This window comes from Cebus imitator, unplaced genomic scaffold (genome assembly GCF_001604975.1).
Source record: "Cebus imitator isolate Cc_AM_T3 unplaced genomic scaffold, Cebus_imitator-1.0 Scaffold132, whole genome shotgun sequence".
NCBI classification, from domain to species: Eukaryota; Metazoa; Chordata; class Mammalia; order Primates; family Cebidae; genus Cebus; species Cebus imitator.
The window spans coordinates 1,047,710-1,067,234 of record NW_016107447.1 but is presented as its reverse complement, the minus strand read 5'-3'; the positions used below and the strand labels follow the sequence as shown (position 1 = coordinate 1,067,234).

The window sequence follows — 19,525 nt, the reverse complement described above, 5'->3', positions numbered from 1 at the left end:
GGGAGGGAAAAGAAAGAGAGAGAGAGAAAGAAGAAAGAAAGAAGAAAAAAGAAAGAAAGAAAGGAGGGAGGGAGGAGAACAAGAAAGAGGAAGGGAGGGAGGAGAACAAGAAAGAGGGAGGGAGGGAGGGAGGGAGGGAGGAAGGAAGGAAGGAAGGAAGGAAGGAAGGAAGGAAGGAAGGAAGGAGGGAAGCTGGTAAATGTCAACTCATTGAGTTTTTCTTCTTGGTTGTCAGTGTCTAATCCGCCATAGATGCTTCCCAGCAGGTGTTAATGTGTAATACACAAATTTTCACAGTTCAGTGTCCGCTCACATGTCGGTCCTCTTGCCCTACCACAGACATCCTTGCTACTGATTTTCTAGTCCTTTGTCTTCCAAGCTCCTTTTTAAAAAGTTAGGTTTTAATATTTAGGTATGACAAGACCAACATATCAGATGATTGCCATTTAAGAGAGTTTGTTAAACTCACATATCTCAAAGGAGGGCCACACCTTGCCATGGAATGGGTGGGGCAGTGGGGCACTTAGGAAGCACCTTTTTGAGTCAAGAGGTAGAGGGAGTGAGGGAGAAACATGGGCAAACCTTTCCTGTAGTTCTTGCAAGGAGCAGGAAGGCAGGGTAAGTGTCTCAAGATTGGCCAGTGTTAATAATTTCAGCGGTCTCTGAGGCAAAGGTCCTCTCCCTAGCTGTCTAGTGCCTTGACCTAAGGTGTCCAGTGTAGGGCCGTTGAGCCCCACAGGGTCGTGGGGTGTCCCTTATGCTGTGCCGAGGTGCAGGATCCGAGAAGTTAAGAGACAGGACACTGAAGAACTGGTGAAGAGCAGCTGGACTCGAGGGGCCACAAAACCTGTGAGCAAAGATCAGCGAGAGCCCCAAATGCCCAGAAGCATCTGTATTTATTAGCTACAAGCAGAGGCAGGGTCGTGAGTAAGGTCATCATCTATAGGCTTAGTAATAGGGCATACATAATCATGAGTCACAAGTGAGGGGGCCACCCCATTATGTCACTTGGGCAGAGATATGGGCGGTACGCAGTAGGGGGCCATGCTGTGTGCAGTAGTAGAGGGTCGTGTACAGAAAAGGGGTTCACCCCAATTAGGTGAGCGAGGACTGTGTGCAACAGGTGTCGTGAGCAACACTTCTTATCTGGGGGCTGGAGACTTCAAAGGATTTCTAACAGAAGGATACTAAAAGCCAAGGCAGTAGGAGCTGACAGACTTGTGCTCTTCTCTTAAGATATTTATGGGAGGATGATTTGAGCTAGCACAGAAGCAAGAAAAGACTGACAGGGTGTACAGCTGCCATGACTGGTCACACCAGAGGGGTTCTTCTCCCTTGATTATTTCCAAGATCTCAGGCCTGAGGCCTACTTTCCACAGGAACTGGATGCAAGGTACTACAACTCCCTTATCAGGAGGAGAAGCTCTTGCTCCAAGCCGGCCATACAGCGTATGCCCTTTCAGGCAGGGATGCCACCACCTGGGTCTTTGGTTCTTGTCCTGGTCTGGCTGTTTTCCCACATACTGCTTCCGCTTTGTGACTGCTCTAGGCATTCCTCCTACTACAAACTACTATATGGTTACATGGAAGAATTATATAAATCAGCACTAAATGTGTCAGTACAGCTCCGACTACAATACCTGTATGATTATATAGAAAGATTATATAGAACTAAGCATGCTAGATATAAGTATTAAGTATGATTATATAAACTAGATATATATAAGCAGTAAGCTATACTTCAGGCACTAATTCTATAAACTAATATATGATTATATATAAAGGTTTATATAAAGGAAATAACTGAGTAATAACACTATAAACTAAGATGTTCTTCAGGCACTAATTGTGCCTTGGGTCTGGACAGTTCTCCTTTCTCAGTGCTCATAGGGGGTGTTACTCACAGTCCAGGGTAGAGAGATAGTGGCCAGAATGTAAGAAGTCAATAAAGGAGGTTGTTGGGGTACAGGCTCTAGAATTCAGTCTAAAATCGTGTGTGTGTGTTTGTGTGTATGTCCAATCAACCATATCAGCAGAAACTCTGTCAATTTGGGCCTCAGTTTACAGATCTAGGATGAAATGAAGGGAAGCTGTCACACTTCTGTGATTCTACAGGCAGGGAATGGGCTGACAGAGTTACTCAGCTGAGAACATGTTTGATCCTTAAGGAAAATATAAGAAAAACTCCGAGGTTGGTCAAAGGGCAACAGACCCGCCCCTGCCACTACAAGCCCAGATGACACAGGCCCGGGGAAGGGACCACTGTCTCTTTGATGCAGGGGTGGGGCCACTTCCTTATTTAAAGCAGGCAGAGCCACCAATGAAATGGGCCTGAAGAGTATGGCCACTGACCCTGTGGGCCCAGAAGAGAGAGCATCAAGGAACAAGGAATTGGCTGGGTGCGGTGGCTCACACCTGCAATCCCAGCACTTTGGGAGGCCGAGGCGAGTGGATCACTTGAGGTCAGGAATTTGAGACCAGCCTGGACAACATGACAAAAATCTCTGTACTAAAAATACAAAAAATTAGCCAGGTGTGGTGGTATGTGCCTGCAGTCCCAACTACTCTGGAGGCTGAGGCACAAGAATCACTTGAACTCAGCAGGCGGAAGTTGCAGTGAGCCAAGATTGCACCACTGCACTCCAGCCTAGGTGATGGTGAGATTCTGTCCAAAAAAAAAAAAGAAGAAGAAAAGAAACAGCAGAGAATTGTTTTCAAACCTTAAAACCAATGGGATTTGCCCTGCTGAGTTCTGAATTTGTTTGGGAGCCATAAATCATTTTTCCTTTCTAATCTCTCCCTTTTGGAATGCAGATATCTATCCCCTATTTGTCTCACCATTGTACTTTGGTTTCACAGGTTATCTGGTTTCACAGGTTCACAGACAGGGAAGTATTTTGCCCAGGGTTGGCCATAATCAGAGTATCACATGTGATTTAAATAACAGTAAATAAGACACTCACCTTACAGTTGACTACAAAAGGGGTTAAGACTTTTGGTGAAGTTGGAATGGAATAACATATTTGAGATGTGGAAAGAATCTAAATTTTGGTTGGCCAGAGGATGGGCTGTAACTAGTTGAACTGGGTTCTCCCCCCAAAAAATACATGTTCAATCCCAAACCCTGTGCCTCAGCATGTGACTTTATTTGGGAATAGGATCCTTGCAGGTGTAATTAGTTAAGATAAAGTCATACCAGAAAAGACTGGGCTTTTAATTCATTATGAGTGGTGTCCTTTTAAAGAAAATACTTTGTGAAAGGACACACACACACAAAGAGTCCAGTTGAAGAGAAAGGATTAGAGTGATACATCTGAAAGCCAAGAAAATTCCGTGGCTACCAGAAGCTAGGAAGAAGGCATGGAATAGATTCTCCCTCAGAAGGAGTCAACCCTACTGACAGTTCTGCTTTGAACATGTAGTCTCCAGAACTGTGAGATGATAAATTGCTCAAGCTTTTGCAACTTTGTTAAAGCAGGCCAAATAAGTAATTCATGAAATAATTCATCCATCTTTCTCTCTCATAGGTATTTACCATCAGATGAAATATTATGTCCATACAAAAACCTGAACACAAATGTTAATGGCAACTTTATACACAATTGCCAAAAATAGTAGCAACCACTATGTCCTTCAACAGCTGATTGGTTTTAAAAGATTGTGGCACATTTATACAATGGAATATTATCAGTGATGGAAAGAAATCACCTATTCAGCCACAAAAAGAGATGAAGAAAGCTTAAAGGTATATTACAATGTGAAAAAATGGTAATCTGCTAAGGCTACATACTACATGATCCAACCATATGTCTTTCTTAAAAAGGTAAAACTATAGAGACAGCAAAAAGAACAATGGTTTCCATGGGTTCAGGGAAGGGAGGGAGCATAGAGGATTTTTAGGACAGAAAAACTATTCTTATGATACAATAATAGAAGATGAGTAACATTATGTATTTTTCAAAATCTAGTAGAACTATATGGCACAAAGAGTGAAACATAATGTAAACTATGACTTTAGTTAAAAATAATGTGTCAGTATTGGGTCATCAGTTGCAACAAATGTACCACAGTAATGCAAATTTTTAAAAATAGAGGACACTGTGTGTGAAGTAGGGACAGTATTTTAGAACTTTCTGCGCTTTATGTTCCATTTTTCTGTAAAGTGAAACTAGCTTGAAAAATTAAAGTTTATTAATAGTTCATTTAAATTGATATGACATATGGAAAACAATAGCAAAATAGTAGAAGTTTTTCCTTATCAGTAATTACTTTAAATGTAAATGGTTTAAAACTTTTAATTAAGAGTCAGAGACTCCCTGGAAGACAGCCTTGGCAATACTACTCTGGACATAAGAATTGGCAAAGATTTCATGACAAAGATGCCAAAAGCAATTGCAACAGAAGCAAAAATTGATAAATGGGATCTAATTAAAGGGCTTCTGCATAGCAAAAGAAACTACAAACACAGTGAACAGACAACCTATATGATGGGAAAAATTTTTTGCAAACTGTGTATCTTACAAAGGCCTAATATCCAGAATCTATAAGGAACTAAAACAAATTTACAAGAAAAATTTTTTTTAAATGGGCAAAGGACATAAACAGACACTTCTCTAAAGAAAACATACATGTGGCCAACAAGCATATGAAAAAAAAGCTCAACATCATTGATCATTAGAGAAATTCAAGTCAAAATCACAGCGAGATATCACCTCACACCAGTTAGAATAGCTATTACTGAAAAGTCAAAAATAAAAGATGCTGGCAAGGTTGTGGAGAGAAAGGAATGCTTGTAGACTGTTGGTGGGGGTGTAAATTAGTTCAACCATTGTGAAAAAGTGTGTCAATTCCTCAAAGACATAAAAACAGAACTATCATTTGGCCCAGTAATTACCCAAAGAAATATAAATCATTTTACCATAAAGACACAGGCATGCATATGTTCACTGAAGCATTGTTCACAAGAGCAAAGACATAGAATCAACCTAGATGCCCATCACTGGTAAACTAGACAAAGAAAATGTGGTACATATACACCATGGACTACTACACAGCCATAAAAAGAACAAGATTATGTCCTCTGCAGGAACATAGATAGAGCTGGATGCCATCATCTTTAGCATACTAACGCAGGAACCAAAAAACAAATACCACCTGTTCTCACTTTTAAGTGGGAGCTCAATGATGAGAACACATGGACACATAGAGGGGAACAGCAAACACTAGGGCCTTTTGGAGAGTGGAGGGTGGAAGGAGAGAGAGAATCAGGAAGAAAAACTAATGAATACTAGGCTTAATACCTGGGTGATGACATAATCTGTGCAACAAACCTCCATGAGAGTCTACCTATATAACAAACCTACAAACATACCCCTGAACTTAAAATAAAAGTTTTTAAAATATATTAGGTAAATAATTCAATGTCATGAAAAATAAAATTATGGAAGGGCTATTCCAGACTAATGGGACATAACCCAAAATTTGTACTCAATAAATATAGTATTAGATAATACATGAGAATTGTTGTGACTTTTCTAGGTACAATAATAGTATCATGCCTATGTGAAAGAATGTCCTTATTTTCAGAACATGTATGCTGAACTGTTTTGAGGTACAATTTTCTCAGAAATGATTCTGCAGACAGGCTGAAATGTTAACAATGGTTGAATCTCAGTGGAGGGCATATAAATGTTCACTGTATTATTCTTTCAACTTTTCTGTGTGTTGGAAAAATATTTGTAATGGGAGTCAAAGTCTGATTATGGTAGTGTACAAACTTTTTCTTTAGCAGCTGAATCTTTCCTTAAACAAAATCCTCCAAAGACTCATGGGAAATAAAGCAGACAACAGCAGAGCTTTTCTGACTAAAGCAGGTTGAGGGACCAATGGTCCACCCCTGTCAGCAACACCTTCACCCAGGGAAGGGATGCCTGAAGCCTTCAGAGAACGTTAGTTAAAGAACACTGGATTACTAAACCATTCCCCATCATGACAAGAAGGGCTGGAGGGTAGCAGAGAGCCAAGTACCTGAAGAAGAGAAGTGTGCACAGAGAAAAGAGCATTAAAAAAGGAAGACAACAGCCTCGGTGCAGTGGTTCACACCTGTTATCCCAGCACTTTGGGAGGCCAATGGGGGTGGATCACAAGCTCAGGAGTTCGAGACTAGCCTGGCCAATATGGTGAAATCCCGACTCTACTGAAAACACAAAAATTAGCTGTGTGTGGTGGCAAGTACCTATAATCCCAGCTACGAGGGAGGGGGGCAGAGGAATCGCTTGAATGCAGGGGGTATAGGTTGCAGTGAGAGCGAGACTCTATGTCAAAAAAAAGAAAAACGGAAACAAAAAGAGAACTTAATATACATTTCACAATAAAAGCTATTTACGACAAACCCACAGTCAATATCATACTGAATGAGCAAAAACTGGAAGCATTTCCTTTGAAACCCCTGATGGTACGGAATTCTTCAAATAATTAAAAATAGAACTAAAATATAATCCAGCAATCCCACTACTAGTTTACATATCCAAAGGAATTAAAATCAGTATTTTGAAGAGATATCTGCACTTCCATGTTCATTGCAGTATTTTTCACAATAACTAAGATACAGAATCAACCTAAGTGTGCATAAAAGGATGAATAAATCAAGAAAAGGTATATACACACAATGAAATACTATTTAGCCTTTTTAAAAAAACAAAACGTTGTGATTTGTTACAAATGGATGAACCTGGATGGTATTATGTTAAATGAAATAAGCTAGGTACAGAAAGACACATTCTGCATGATCTCACTTATATGTGGAATCTAAAAAAGTTGAACTCATAAAAGAAGAGAGTAGATTGTTATTAACAAGGGCTAGGGGAAAGGGGAGTGTGGGGTGATGCTGATTAAAGAATACAAAATTTCAGTAAGGTAGGAAGAATAAGTTCAAGATGTCAATTGCACAATATGTGAATATGGTTAATAACAATATTGTATATTCTTGAAATCTGCTAAGATAGTAGATTTTAAGTATTCTCATCATGATGGTAAAACTTGAGTTGGGTCTGAATATTAGGTGAAAAGAATGTATCAATGTTAATTTCCTGATGTTCATGGTTGTATTGTGGTCATGACAGAGGATATCTTTGAGGGAAATACACATTAAGGTATCAGGAGTGATGAAAAATAATTTTGACAATTTTCTCTCAGCTACAGAAAATCATGGATATGTACGTCATTACAGATTGTGGTAAATTTGAGTACAAATATAAGTAAACTAGTCATAAAACTAACTGCTCTGAGAAAAATTTAAAGGGAGGGTGAAAAAGACTTTTTTGATGTAGCACCATTGAAGCTGAGACTTGAAGAATAGGAAAAACTTAGCCAAGTTGTGGTAAAAGAGCAAGAAGTGAAGAACACGTGCTCCAGCAAAGAGACCTATATTTCCAGAAGCCTTGAGATGGAATAGAATATAATAAAGCCAAAGAGCAAATACACAAGAACTAATATGTGTTTTATATGATCATTCTGGAGAATGTGTGGTTTGTCAGTGGGAAGACCAGTTATCTAGCTATTTCTCTGATCCAGATAAGAAATACTGCAATTGCCTGGATTATTCCCAACCTTGTCACTATTGACGTTTGGGATGGATAATTTTTTTGTTGTGGAAGACTGTCTGGTGCATTCTGGGATGTTTACTAACAACCTTGATCACTCCCATGTTTGCTGCAGTATTATTCACAATAGCCGGGAGGCGGAAACAAACTAAAAGTTCATTGACAGATGAATGAGATAAAGAAAATGTGGTATTTACATATCATGGAATTTAAACAGCCAACAATGTGGATGAACCTTGAAGACACGATGCTAAGCAAAATAAGCCAGTCATCGAAGGACAAATATTTCATGGTTCTACTTTTATAAGGTATCTTACATGAGTTGTCTAAAGTAGTCAAACTCATTTAAGCCAAAAGCACAATGGTGGTTTCCAAGGGTTTCAGGAAGGGGGAAGTGGGAAGTTTCTATTCAATGGGTGTGTTTCCGTTATTCAAAATGGAAAAGTTCTAGAGATCTGCTGTACAACAGAGTGCATAGAGTTAATATGGTACTACACGCCTAAAAAGTCATGAGAGCAGATCTCATGATAAGTGTTCTTACCACAATAAAATAATTGTTTAAATCCAAATTTAAATTTTCAGAAATAGCTACATAAGAATGTTATTTAGAAATGTGGAGATAAATATTAGAAACAGCTAGAAGAGCTAAAATGGTTACCTCTGGTATCAAGACCTCTGGGTATCAGGAATCAAGGTAAATAGGAGCAATGTAGGAGATTCTCATTGTAAACCTGGTTTTACACTTTACATTTTATACTGTGTATGTATATTATTGTGATAATACCTTAAATTGAATTTCATATCTTTAAAAATGGGGAAAAAGTAGCTGAAGAACAGGCATAACGTCTTCCTGGTTTACCTTCCTTTAAGGAAGCATTTGCACCTTTGTCTGGCGCAGTGGAAGGTGCAGGAGGGGTTTGGATGATCAGGTTTCCTGAGTTTTAGGCATTAAATATTTTGGGATCCCACAATTTCCAATAAGGGCATTAATTCAGCTTATGCTGTTCAGACAGGCACACTGTCAGGACAAAGACTTATTGTGATGTCACCTGTCATTAACATAAAGATACACATACACACACACACACACACACACACACACGAGTCTCTCCTGTTAAAGTGAGTGCTGTAACAAGCAGAATATATTTGTACATGGCAGGTAAATAAGGAATTAAATCACCAAAATGTAAAATTGGGGTAATACACACAGTTTTTCATAAGGTGACTATGCCTTGTCCTGTCATATAATACCAATCAAATGCAAAAATATTGAACATGGTATCTCTGGAGTGAAACACAAAATCACACACTTCATCTCTTCCCTCTTATCTCAGTTTAGGCATTGCCCTACCAAGTGTGTGATCTGCAGTTGTCCTGAGTTCTACACTCTTCTTGATAGAATTATTTAATACTCTGTTCAAGGTCCCAGAAACAAGAATCTGAAACATGATTTTAAAAGAAATGCCTTAAGGCCAGGTGTGGTGGTTCACACCTGAATTCCCAGCACTTTGGGAGGCTGAGAGAGGCAGATCACTTGAGGTCAGGAGTTTGAGAGCAGCCTGCTGGCCAATATGGTGAAACCCCATTTCTACTAAAAATAGAAAAATTAGCCAGCCTGTAGTCCCAGCTATTGGGAGGCTGAGGCAGGAGAATCTCTTGAACCCAGGAGGCACCGCTTGAACCCAGATTGCACCACTGCACTCCAGGATGGGTGGCAGAGGGAAACTCTGTCTCAAAAAATAAATAAATAAAAATTTACAAATAAATAAAAACATGTCTTAAATATTGAGGAGAAGTTTTAAATAATAAAATATTTTTAAATAAATGAAAGCACATGCTATTCGCCACAGCAATAAGCTAAATGTTACACACCATCAGAGATGAGACTGCTAGTGAGCTTAACACAACAGTTATTATCAGCTTCAAGTGAGACTGTTAAACAATTGCAGTGGATTAAAGGTCAATTTTTTTTTTTTTGAGACAAAGTCTTGTTCTGTCACCCAGGCTGGAGTGCAGTGGCATGATCTCGGCTCACTGCAACCTCTGCCTCCTGGATTCAAGTGATTCTCATGTCTCAGCCTCCCAAGTAGCTGAGATTACAGGTATGTACTACCACACCCAGCTAATTTTTGTATTTATAGTTGAGACAGCGTTTCACCATGTTGGTCTTGAACTCCTGACCTCAAGTGATCCACCCACCTCAGCCTCCCAGAGTGCTGGGACTACAGGTGTGAGCCACAGCGCCCAGCCAAAGGTCAAGATTCTAATATCAAGAACATCAGGATAGAACTTTGCAGTTACCCAGTTTCATTTAGAGTTATACAGCTTCCTTACAAAATAGAGGAACTGGCAAATCAGCAAAGCAGATTGCTATTTTAAGCCAGCACAGAAGCAAAAGATAGAAGACAAGGACCTCTGGTATAACAACATTTAGTCCAAGAATGATGATGATCTTCATTCTGCTTTTTATACCTCAAGAGCCACAGTATTTTACCATACCCACTTACCAAGCAAACTCCTTATCTTTTGTCAAAGTGCTATTATTTACTACAGAATTTCTTTATTAGGAACAGATGTTTAAAACTGTGGTCATGTTTTTATTGGGTGTGGGTTCTGTTTGTTTGATGTAAAACACTGAATGTTCTACTTCAACTCTATTTTTTCCAGAAGCTCTGTTATTTGTAGTGGGTGAAACTCTGTAACCTAATGATTTTCAGGGATATACACTCCATGTTTAGGAGAAATATATCATATCTTCCCTTTTATTCCCTGTTTTAGGCTAGGCCATTTTGGTTCCAGACTTTCCACTTTCCTGAAGAACATAAATAAATGATGCCCCAAAAAGACAATGAACGTAAAATCTGGTTAATGTAATTCACAAAATAACAGATTGAAGATAAAATCCATGTATTTATCTCAATTGATGAGGAAAAGGCATTTGATAAAATTCAACATCCTTTCATGAGAAAAACTCTTAGCTAACTAAAATTAAAAGGGAACTTTGTTAACCTGATTCAGCAGAAACAGGATGAATTCCACAAGGTCACATGGCACGGGCTAAGGGATGCCTTTATTGGGTGAAACCAGTGAGCCAAGGATCAGCACTCCTAAACATGGGATACTCCCAGCAGACACTCCCATCCTTACTCACTTCAGCCTAAATTGAGGTGTTCGGAGGCCATACACAGCTATCAGTCAGTGAAGTAGGACAGCAGAGTTTCTCATCCTCAAGACTACTGGCACTTGGAGACAGATAATTGTTCATTGTGAAAAGCTGATCTGTGCATTGTTAACATCAGCAACCTCAGTATCTAGACATTGGATGTCAGAAGCACTTCTGCCCCAGTTGTGACAACCAAATATGTTTCCAGACATTGCCAAAGCTCCCTGGGGACAAAATAACCACCGTTTGAGAAGATAGTTTACTACCGTAAAACAGGAACGTTGTCCCCTGTAATTTTACCTTCTTATGATAAGAATATGAGACGTTCCTTATGGGGCATGCTTCCTAGACAGTCTAGGTTTCTAGGAAACCTAAATGTAAACCTAAATGTGTGTGTGTCTATGTATGTGTATGTGTGTATATATATGGAAACATATTTTTGCTATTGAGTTGCAGTAGTTCTTTATTTTTTACTTTTATTAATTTATTGATTTTTTGAAACGGAGTCTCACTCTGTCACCCAGGCTGGAGTGCAGTGGCACAATCTTGGCTCACTGCAACCTCTGCCTCCTGGGTTCATGCAATTCTCCTGTGTCAGCCTCCCGAGTAGCTGGGATTACAGGTGCCCACCACCACACCCGGGTAATTTTTTGTATTTTTAGTAGAGAACACCATGTTCCCCAGGCTTGTCTTGAACTCCTGAACTCAGGCAATCCACCCACCTTGGTCTTCCAAAGTGCTAGGATTACAGGCGTGGGCCACCGTGCCTGGCCTGGCAGTAGTTCTCTATGTATTTTGAAAATTAACCCCTTATCTGATATGTAGTCAGCATATATTTTTCCCATCTTGTAGTTTGCCTTTATTACTAAATATTTTACATGTTATTGCTTTTAAAGTGTTACATTTTTCTAACCAATATTTCTAGTGTATAGCAATGCAGTTGACTTTTATATATTGATTTTTGTGTCAGCTAATCTTGAAAAATTATCTGTCATGATATATCTGTAGATTCTTTTGTGTTCCTATTAGACTATTGTATCATTTGCAAGCAATGGCTTTTCTCTTCTTCCATTCTAATACATATTTCTTTTATTTCTCTTTATATATGTGTGTGTGTGCATATATATATATATATATATATGCACACACACACATATATATAAAGACCCAATTAAAAGTGAATCAGAATCAAACAGACATTCCTCCAAAGAAGATATACAAATGGTCAACAGGTGTATGAAAAGAGGCTCAACATGTCTAATCATAAGGAAAACGCAAATCAAAACCATAAGATCTCTTCATACCTGTCAGATGGCCATTATTTTAAAAAGAAAAGACAAAGAAAACAAATATTGGTGAGAATGTGGAGAAATTGGAACCCTTGTGTACTGTCGGTGAGAATTTAAAGGTGTATAGCCACTATGGAAAACAGTATGGAAGTTCCTCAGAAAATTAAAAATAGAACTACCACATGATCCAGCAATCACACTTCTGGGTATTTATCCAAAAGAACTGAAATCAGGATCCCAAACAGATATTTGCACCTGCATGTTCATTGCTCTAATAGTTACAATAGCTAAGAAGTGGAAACCTAAATGTGCATTGACTCATTGACAGATAAATGGGTGAAGGAAAAAAAATTATATATATATATGTGTACATATATATATATATATATATATATATACACACACACACACACACACACACATATGCATTCCATGGAATATTATGCAGCATTATTCAGTCATAAAAAATAAGAAAATTCTCTTGCATGCTGCAACATGGGTGAACCCCAAGGACATTATGCTAATAAAATAAGCTATTTTCCAAATAGATCCCTTGCCATTTTAGGCCTTCAGCTCCACCCACCGGCTCGCCCAGCAGGGACACTATAAAGCCAGGCTCAGCCCAGCTCCCAGCCAAACAACTTTCCAGCAACATGGGGTCCATCAGGTCCTTGGTCCTCATGGTGTCCCTTGCACTTGTGACCCTGGTGGCTGCGGAAGGAGTTAAAGGGAGTGAGCAGACATGGTGGAGCTGGGTGGGGCTGGGCTGGGGAAAAGTCCTGAGGGGCCCTCTGGGGCTGGAGTTCTCATCTCACCTTGTGGCTTCCTCTACTAGATCTAGAGAAACCAGGGGTTTGCCCAGCTGACAATGTACGCTGCATCAAATCCGATCCTCCCCAGTGTCACACAGACCAGGACTGTCAGGGGATAAAGAAGTGTTGTTACCTGCACTGTGGCTTCAAGTGTGTGATTCCTGTAAAGGAACTGGAAGAAGGTAAGGAGACCTGCCTCCCAGGGCTAGGGCTGTCTCTTCCCCTGCCTGATACCTGGCCCATAAAAGTTCGGAGGAATTAGTCCCTTTAGCTGGTGTGGGGAGGGATGGCTAAAGCTGGCAGGGCCTTCGGACACCAACTAGTCTGAACATCTCCACTGTAAAAGGAGGAAACAAGGATGAAGACGTATCAAGGCCATGCCCAGAGCCAGGATGGGAAGCCAAGCCTCCAGCCTTCTTCTCCACCAGGTGTCCTCAGAAATGATGCTGGTCCTTTCCACCTCTGGGGGTCACTCTCACCCGGCACCTGCCCCTGAGGGTCCTGAGACTTGGAATATGGAAGAAGAAATACCTAACCCCACCAAGGAAAACTTGATCTTGAAGTCCTTTTCCCCAAAAAGAGGGAAGAGTCACAGAGTCCAGATCCCAGAGACTGTACTTTCCCTCTCTACCTGGTGCTCCTCCCCGACACTCATGAGTAGACCTCTCGTGAATGAGATCAGTGCCCTTATAAGAGACCCCAAAGAGCTGCCTTGCCCATCTGCAATGTGCAATTGCAGCTAGAAGGTGCTGTCAGAGATGAGAAACTGGACCTCGCCAGATGCTGAATCTGCTGGTACCTTGGCCTTAGACTTCCCAGCCTCCAGAACTGTAAGAAATAAATATTAGCTGTTTATAAGCCACCCAGTCTATGGTAATTTGTTACAGCAGCCCAAACCAGCTAAGACAACCTAATAGTAAAAAAAAATCCTATTTAATATTATCAAAATGAATAAAATGTAAAATACCTACAAATAAATATTTCTGGAGATGTACAGAAATTTTCTGAAAAAAAAAAACCTGTAAAACTTAATTAAATGATGTTTTAAAAGATCTGGATAAATAGACTAAACTTTTCTACAGTTAAAAAAAAAAAAGAAAGAAAAAAAGAAAAAGGTTTTTAAAAGATATGCTCTTCCCCAAACAAGAAACCTCCACAAAATATTTATCTTGATCAGCTTAATTTATACCTGAAATATAATTAAAAACAAACCCATTGGGTTTTGCAAACCCTGATGAAATAATTGATTCAGGCAATGATCATCCATGGTTTCTGAATATTTACAGAGTGTCATTTCATGACCCCATGAAATATTTACAGTTCATAAGAAGGGAAACACAAGTTTACAAGGTGAGGATTCAGGTACACACCTAAAACACATTAATCTGTCTCCACAATGCTAAAAATGGGTAAACCAGACCTGCGTTCCTCCTGAAGTGATGCAACACAACACACAGCATCATTCAAGAAGGGTTCCTGCCAAGACAGTTGAGCATGAACCTCACCAAGCCTCTCCAGCTAACATTCGTCTATGAGAAATGTAAAGGACAAAGATCAAAGACATCACAGGGAAGCAACATGGGATATTCTAAAGAACAATTTGTCTGTTTTGTTCAACAAGTAAATAGCATGAAGAAGAAAGAGGAGGGAGGAAAGGAGGATAAAAAATGAGCTGGAGGGATTGTTCTAGATTAAAAGAAACTTCAGATACAGTACAGCCAATGCAACGTGTGCACCACAACCATGCAGTCACTTTTGAGACAATAAGAAAAACAGAATGCAAATAGAATATTAGATGATAAGAAACTACTGTTAATTTTCTTAGGTGTAACAATAGTATTGTGATTATATGAGCAAGTGTCCTTAGTTTTTAGAGATGCATACTGAAGTACTTAAGGGTAAAATATAAGATGGGTTGGATTTACTTTAAAATACTTCAGCCAAGAAAGAGGTGGGGATATCCAAGAAGGAACTGTTGTAAAATGTTCATGGTTGAATCTGGATGATGGGTATCTAGGCTTCATAAAAGTATTTGCTGTTCTTTCGTTCATTTTTGAAAACTTTTTAAGATAAAAACAATGGGTTTGTTTTTGCAACTTAACAAAAGGATAATTAGGTTTACATGGAACCATAAAATACTTATAACCTGGAAAATTGAAAATGTAGATTAATGAAGGGTAATGGATACCACCAGTCACAAAAACTTACTATGAAGCTACAATAATTAGAACCGCAATACAAGCATACTTTGTTTTATTGTGCTTTGCAGTCATTGTATTTTTTACAAATTGAAGGTTTGTGGCAACCCTGCATCAAGCAAGTACATTGGCCCCATTTTTCCAACAGCATGTGCTCACTTTTTGCCTCTGTGTCACATTGTGGTAATATTCACAATATTTCCATTTTTGTCATTATTATTACATCTGTTATGTTGCTCTGTGACCAGTGATCTTTGATGATACTATTCTAATTGTCTCAGGGTGCCATAAACTGTGCCCACAGAAGACAGTGAATTTGATTGATAAATGTGGCGTATGTTCTGATTTCTCCCCCAACTGGTCATTCCCTGTTTCTCTCCCTTGGAGCACACCAATGTTGAAATGAGGCCAATTAATCATCCTACAGTGGCCTTTAAGTGCTCAAGTGAAAGGAGGAGTCATGTATCTCATTTTAAATCAAACAAACTAGAAATTATTAGCCTTAGTGAGGAAGGCATGTTGAAAACCAAGACAGGTCCAAAGCTAAGCCTCTTTTACCAGTTAGCCAAGTTGTGAATGCAAAGGAAAAGTTCTTGAAGGAAACTAAAACAGCTGCTCCAATGGACACACAGATGGTAAGTGAGTGAAACAGACTTATTGCTAATATAGAGAAAATTTTAGTGATTTGGATAAAAAATCAAAACAGCCACAGCATCTTCATAGCCAAAGCCTAAACCAGAGCAAGGCCCTAACTTTTTTCAATTCTAGGAAAGCTGAGAGGTGAGGAAACTACAGAAGAAAAGTTTGAAGTTAGCAGAGGTCGGTTCCCAAGGTTTAAGGAAAGAAGCCATCTCCATAACATAAAAGCGTAAATTTTTTGTAAAGGTAGGGTCTCACTATGTTGCCCAGGCTGGTCTCAAACTCTTGGGGTCAAGCAATACTCCTGCCTTGGCTTCCCAAAGCTCTGGGATTATAGGCATGAGCCACTGCACCATGCCATGACTCCAATTTTGAAAGAGGATATACAGTGTATAAAATGTTATCAAACAGCATTGCATGCTACAGAGAAATCTTTCACAATATACCTTCGTATCACATCTGCACGTGTACCCCCTAATTCTAAAATGAAAGTCGAAAAAAAAAGGAAGAGTAAATGGATGCAGCAAACTTCATGGTTGTCTTCTTTTTAAAAATTGCTACAGTCAACCTATGCTTCAGCAAGTCAGCAGCCATCAACATCAAGGCAAGACCCTCCACCAGCAAAAAGATGACTTGCTGAAGGCTTGCATGATTATTGGCATATTTTAGTAATAAAGTATTTTTAAATTAAGGTATGTACTTTTTTTTTTAGGTAAATGCTATTGTGCACTTAATAGACTACAGTATAGTGCAAACATAACTTTTAAATGCACCGAGAAACAAAAAAGCCATGTGGCTCAACTTATTGCAATATCCTCTTTATTTCAGTGGTCAGGAACTGAACCCGCAGTATATGCTTGCCTGTGCTGGCACAAGAATAAACAGTCGAAAGAAAAGAACGGGCCTGGCGTGGTGGCTCAAGCCTGTAATCCCAGCACTTTGGGAGGCTGAGGTGGATGGATCATAAGGTCAGGAGTTCGAGACGAGCCTGACCAACATGGTGAAACCCCGTCTCTACTAAAAATACAAAAATTAGCCTAGCATGGTGGCACGTGTCTGTGATCCCAGCTACTCAGGAGGCTGAGACAGGAGAATCACTTGAACCTGGGAGGCACGGAGGTTGCAGTGAGCTGAGATCACGCCACTGCACTCCAGACTGCGTGACAGAGCGAGACTCTGTCTCAAAAACAAAAGAAAAGTAAAGAAAGGAAAATCCAGAAACAGCCCCTGTTACACACAAGACTTGAGTTATTGATAAAGTTCTAATTTTTAATCAATGGCAAAATTTGAATCATTCACTAAATGATCATAGGACAATTGCTTACTTACAAAAAAAAGATATTTCCTATTTCACATTCTATACCATGATAAACTTCAGCTAGATTAAAGAGTTAACATGTCTTTCAAAAATCACAAAATAATAACAGTAAATATAGTGAATATTTACCTGACGTCAGAGTCAAAAAGCCTTTTTGGCATAAAGATAAAAGTAGAAAATAAGAATGAAAAGATTGAATTGATTACCCCCAAATTTAATCATTTGGTGCTAAGCAAAAACAAGCAAACAAATATTTGCAATATGGCATTAAAGTATTTATCAGGCTCATCTCATTCAGTCCTCAGAACCGTCCTATAAAATAAATATGATTATCTCTATCTCTACTGGCATATAAGAATAAACAGAATAATAATAAATATATAAATAAATAATAAAAGAATAAATAATAAATTAATTAATTTACAAAATTAATGTCACACAGCTAGAAACTCTGGCACCAAGATTCAAAACCAGGTCTGCCTAATTCCAATATACATCTGTTGACCACTTCAACTTACTGCCCCCTGTGTATGACAGGTTAATAGATTCTTAATATATAAACAGCTCTTAAAACTCAATAATAAAAGGACCCGCAATAAAAATGGGCAAAATACAAAAACAGGAAATTCACAGAAAAAGAATACAGTCAGTATGAGAATAAGAAATGCTCACCATCACAGGTATTAAGAGGAAGGCAAATTAAAATGAGATGCTGTTTTCTATTAGCAAAGATTTTATTTACTTATTTTTTTAATATCCTGTATTTGGTGAGTGTATCCACTAAGGATCTTTGGCTGTGAGCAATGGCATCTGAAATTTAAAATTTGGACTGTTCTGTTTAGAGCACTGGCTTCTCTGTTCAAGACTCTAATGAAGGAGTGGGCAGGTTACGGGCGGGGGAAGAGTGCAGTGGGTGTAACCTGGATCAAGTGTGCGCAGCTTTGATAGGAGAACTACCTGCTGATCGGCAACCAAATAGAATTACAGGAGTCAGGGAAAAATGGTTCCACCAAAGGAAGAGATGCCGTGCAGACAAAACAGTAGATGTCTATTGCAGGGCAGGTGGAAGCGCTTGTACACCCACTTACTTCCTTTGTGAAATTTAATTTGACCAGATGTATCCAAAGCCTGGAAATACGGTGATGCCTTCTGACCCAGCATTTCTAACATTGACAAATTTACTTTCAGAACACAGTCAGAGATGTGACTCTAAAATGTACACAAAAAAGATTGTTATCACAGTTTTATTTATGAAAGTGGAAAACTGGAAACCTACATGTTTCAAAATAGGATCTGATTATGTATATTTTGGCACATCTTTTTTCCCTCAAAACTTGACTGAAGTGATGTTTTGACATATCAGTCTAACAAAAGAGCATGTGGCCATCAGAAAACATGATTTCAGAGAACATTTCATAGCACAGGAAAATGTCTACAAAATAATTTCCATTAAAAAAGCATTTCATGGCTGGACATAGTGGCTCACACCCATAATCCCAGCACTTTGGGAGGCCAAGGTGAGGGAGTCACTTGAGTCCAGGAGTTAGAGACCAGCCTGAGCAACATAGGAAGACCCTGTCTCTACAAACAAAACAAAAAAACCAGCCAAATACCAGGGTACACACCTATCGTCCCAGGTACTCAGGGGGCTGAGGCAGGAGGACTACTTGAGTCCAGGAGGCCGAGGGTTCAGTGAGCCATGATGGTGCCGTGCACTCCAACCTGGGTGACAGAGAAAGATCCTGTCAAAGAAAGAAAAGAAAGAGAAAGAGACAGAGACAGAGACAAAAGAAAGAAAGAGAGAGAGAAAGAAAAAGAAAGAAAAGAAAGGAAGGAAGAATAAGACAAAGATGAACAAGAAGGAGAAGGAGGAGAAAGAGGAGGGAAGGCAGGCAGGCAGGAAGAGGAAGGAAGGGAGGGAGGAAGGAAGGAGGGAGGGAGGGAGGGAGGGAAGGAGGGAAAGAAGGAGGGAGGGAGAAAAGGAGGGAGGGAAGGAGGGAAGAAAGGGAAACAGGGAGGGAGGGAAGGAAGGAGGGAAAGAAAGGAAAGCACATATATTTTTTCCTCCAAAATAAAGCTTCCAAGGAGGTGCCAGAATTCCAAAAGTAACATCAGATCATAAAGCCAGAGCCTCTCCTATCTTACTAGCATAGAAGACATCACAAAAGGGTCACATTAAACCCAAGGAAGAGCTTCCTGCTGTAAGGGCTGTCCTGGATTGGAATGGCTAAGTGAGACAAGCCCTGTAATGTCACCTTCCTTTCTCAGGATCAGCTGAGGTATTGCCCTGCTTTCCAAACCCAAGAGCTGAATGAGGATGATGGAGAGGCAACAGTGGGAAGTCCCAGCCTAGTCAGGAATTAGCTGCGTGTCCTTGAGTCAGTCCCCTCCTATCTCTATCTCACAGTTTGCTCATCTTTCAAATGGGCAGGCTGAGAGGATGTACTTCGATGGAGTTTCTGTTTAGAATGTCCCTTAGGATGCCAAGTCTCAGATCCCTCTCTT

The 19,525-nt window shown here is 39.5% G+C and overlaps 1 protein-coding gene across 1 annotated transcript; it reads left to right on the top strand.

The window, feature by feature from the left end:
• Window positions 1–12,701: 12,701 nt before the first annotated feature.
• On the top strand, window positions 12,702–13,727 carry WFDC12 (WAP four-disulfide core domain 12). The gene is made up of 3 exons (XM_017541397.2): window positions 12,702–12,785; window positions 12,889–13,047; window positions 13,212–13,727. The coding sequence occupies exons 1-3, from the start codon at window positions 12,707–12,709 to the stop codon at window positions 13,307–13,309; spliced, it is 336 nt and encodes a 111-aa protein (XP_017396886.1). The 5' UTR covers window positions 12,702–12,706; the 3' UTR covers window positions 13,310–13,727.
• Window positions 13,728–19,525: the final 5,798 nt, after the last annotated feature.

Excerpts from the sequence above, each read along its gene's own strand:
- WFDC12 (XM_017541397.2), top strand. The coding sequence starts at position 12,707 with ATGGGGTCCATCAGGTCCTTGGTCCTCATGGTGTCCCTTGCACTTGTG. Across the intron at positions 12,786-12,888 it reads TGCGGAAGGAGTTAAAGGGA|ATCTAGAGAAACCAGGGGTT; the intron begins GTGAGCAGACAT and ends TTCCTCTACTAG. Across the intron at positions 13,048-13,211 it reads TGTAAAGGAACTGGAAGAAG|GAGGAAACAAGGATGAAGAC; the intron begins GTAAGGAGACCT and ends CCACTGTAAAAG.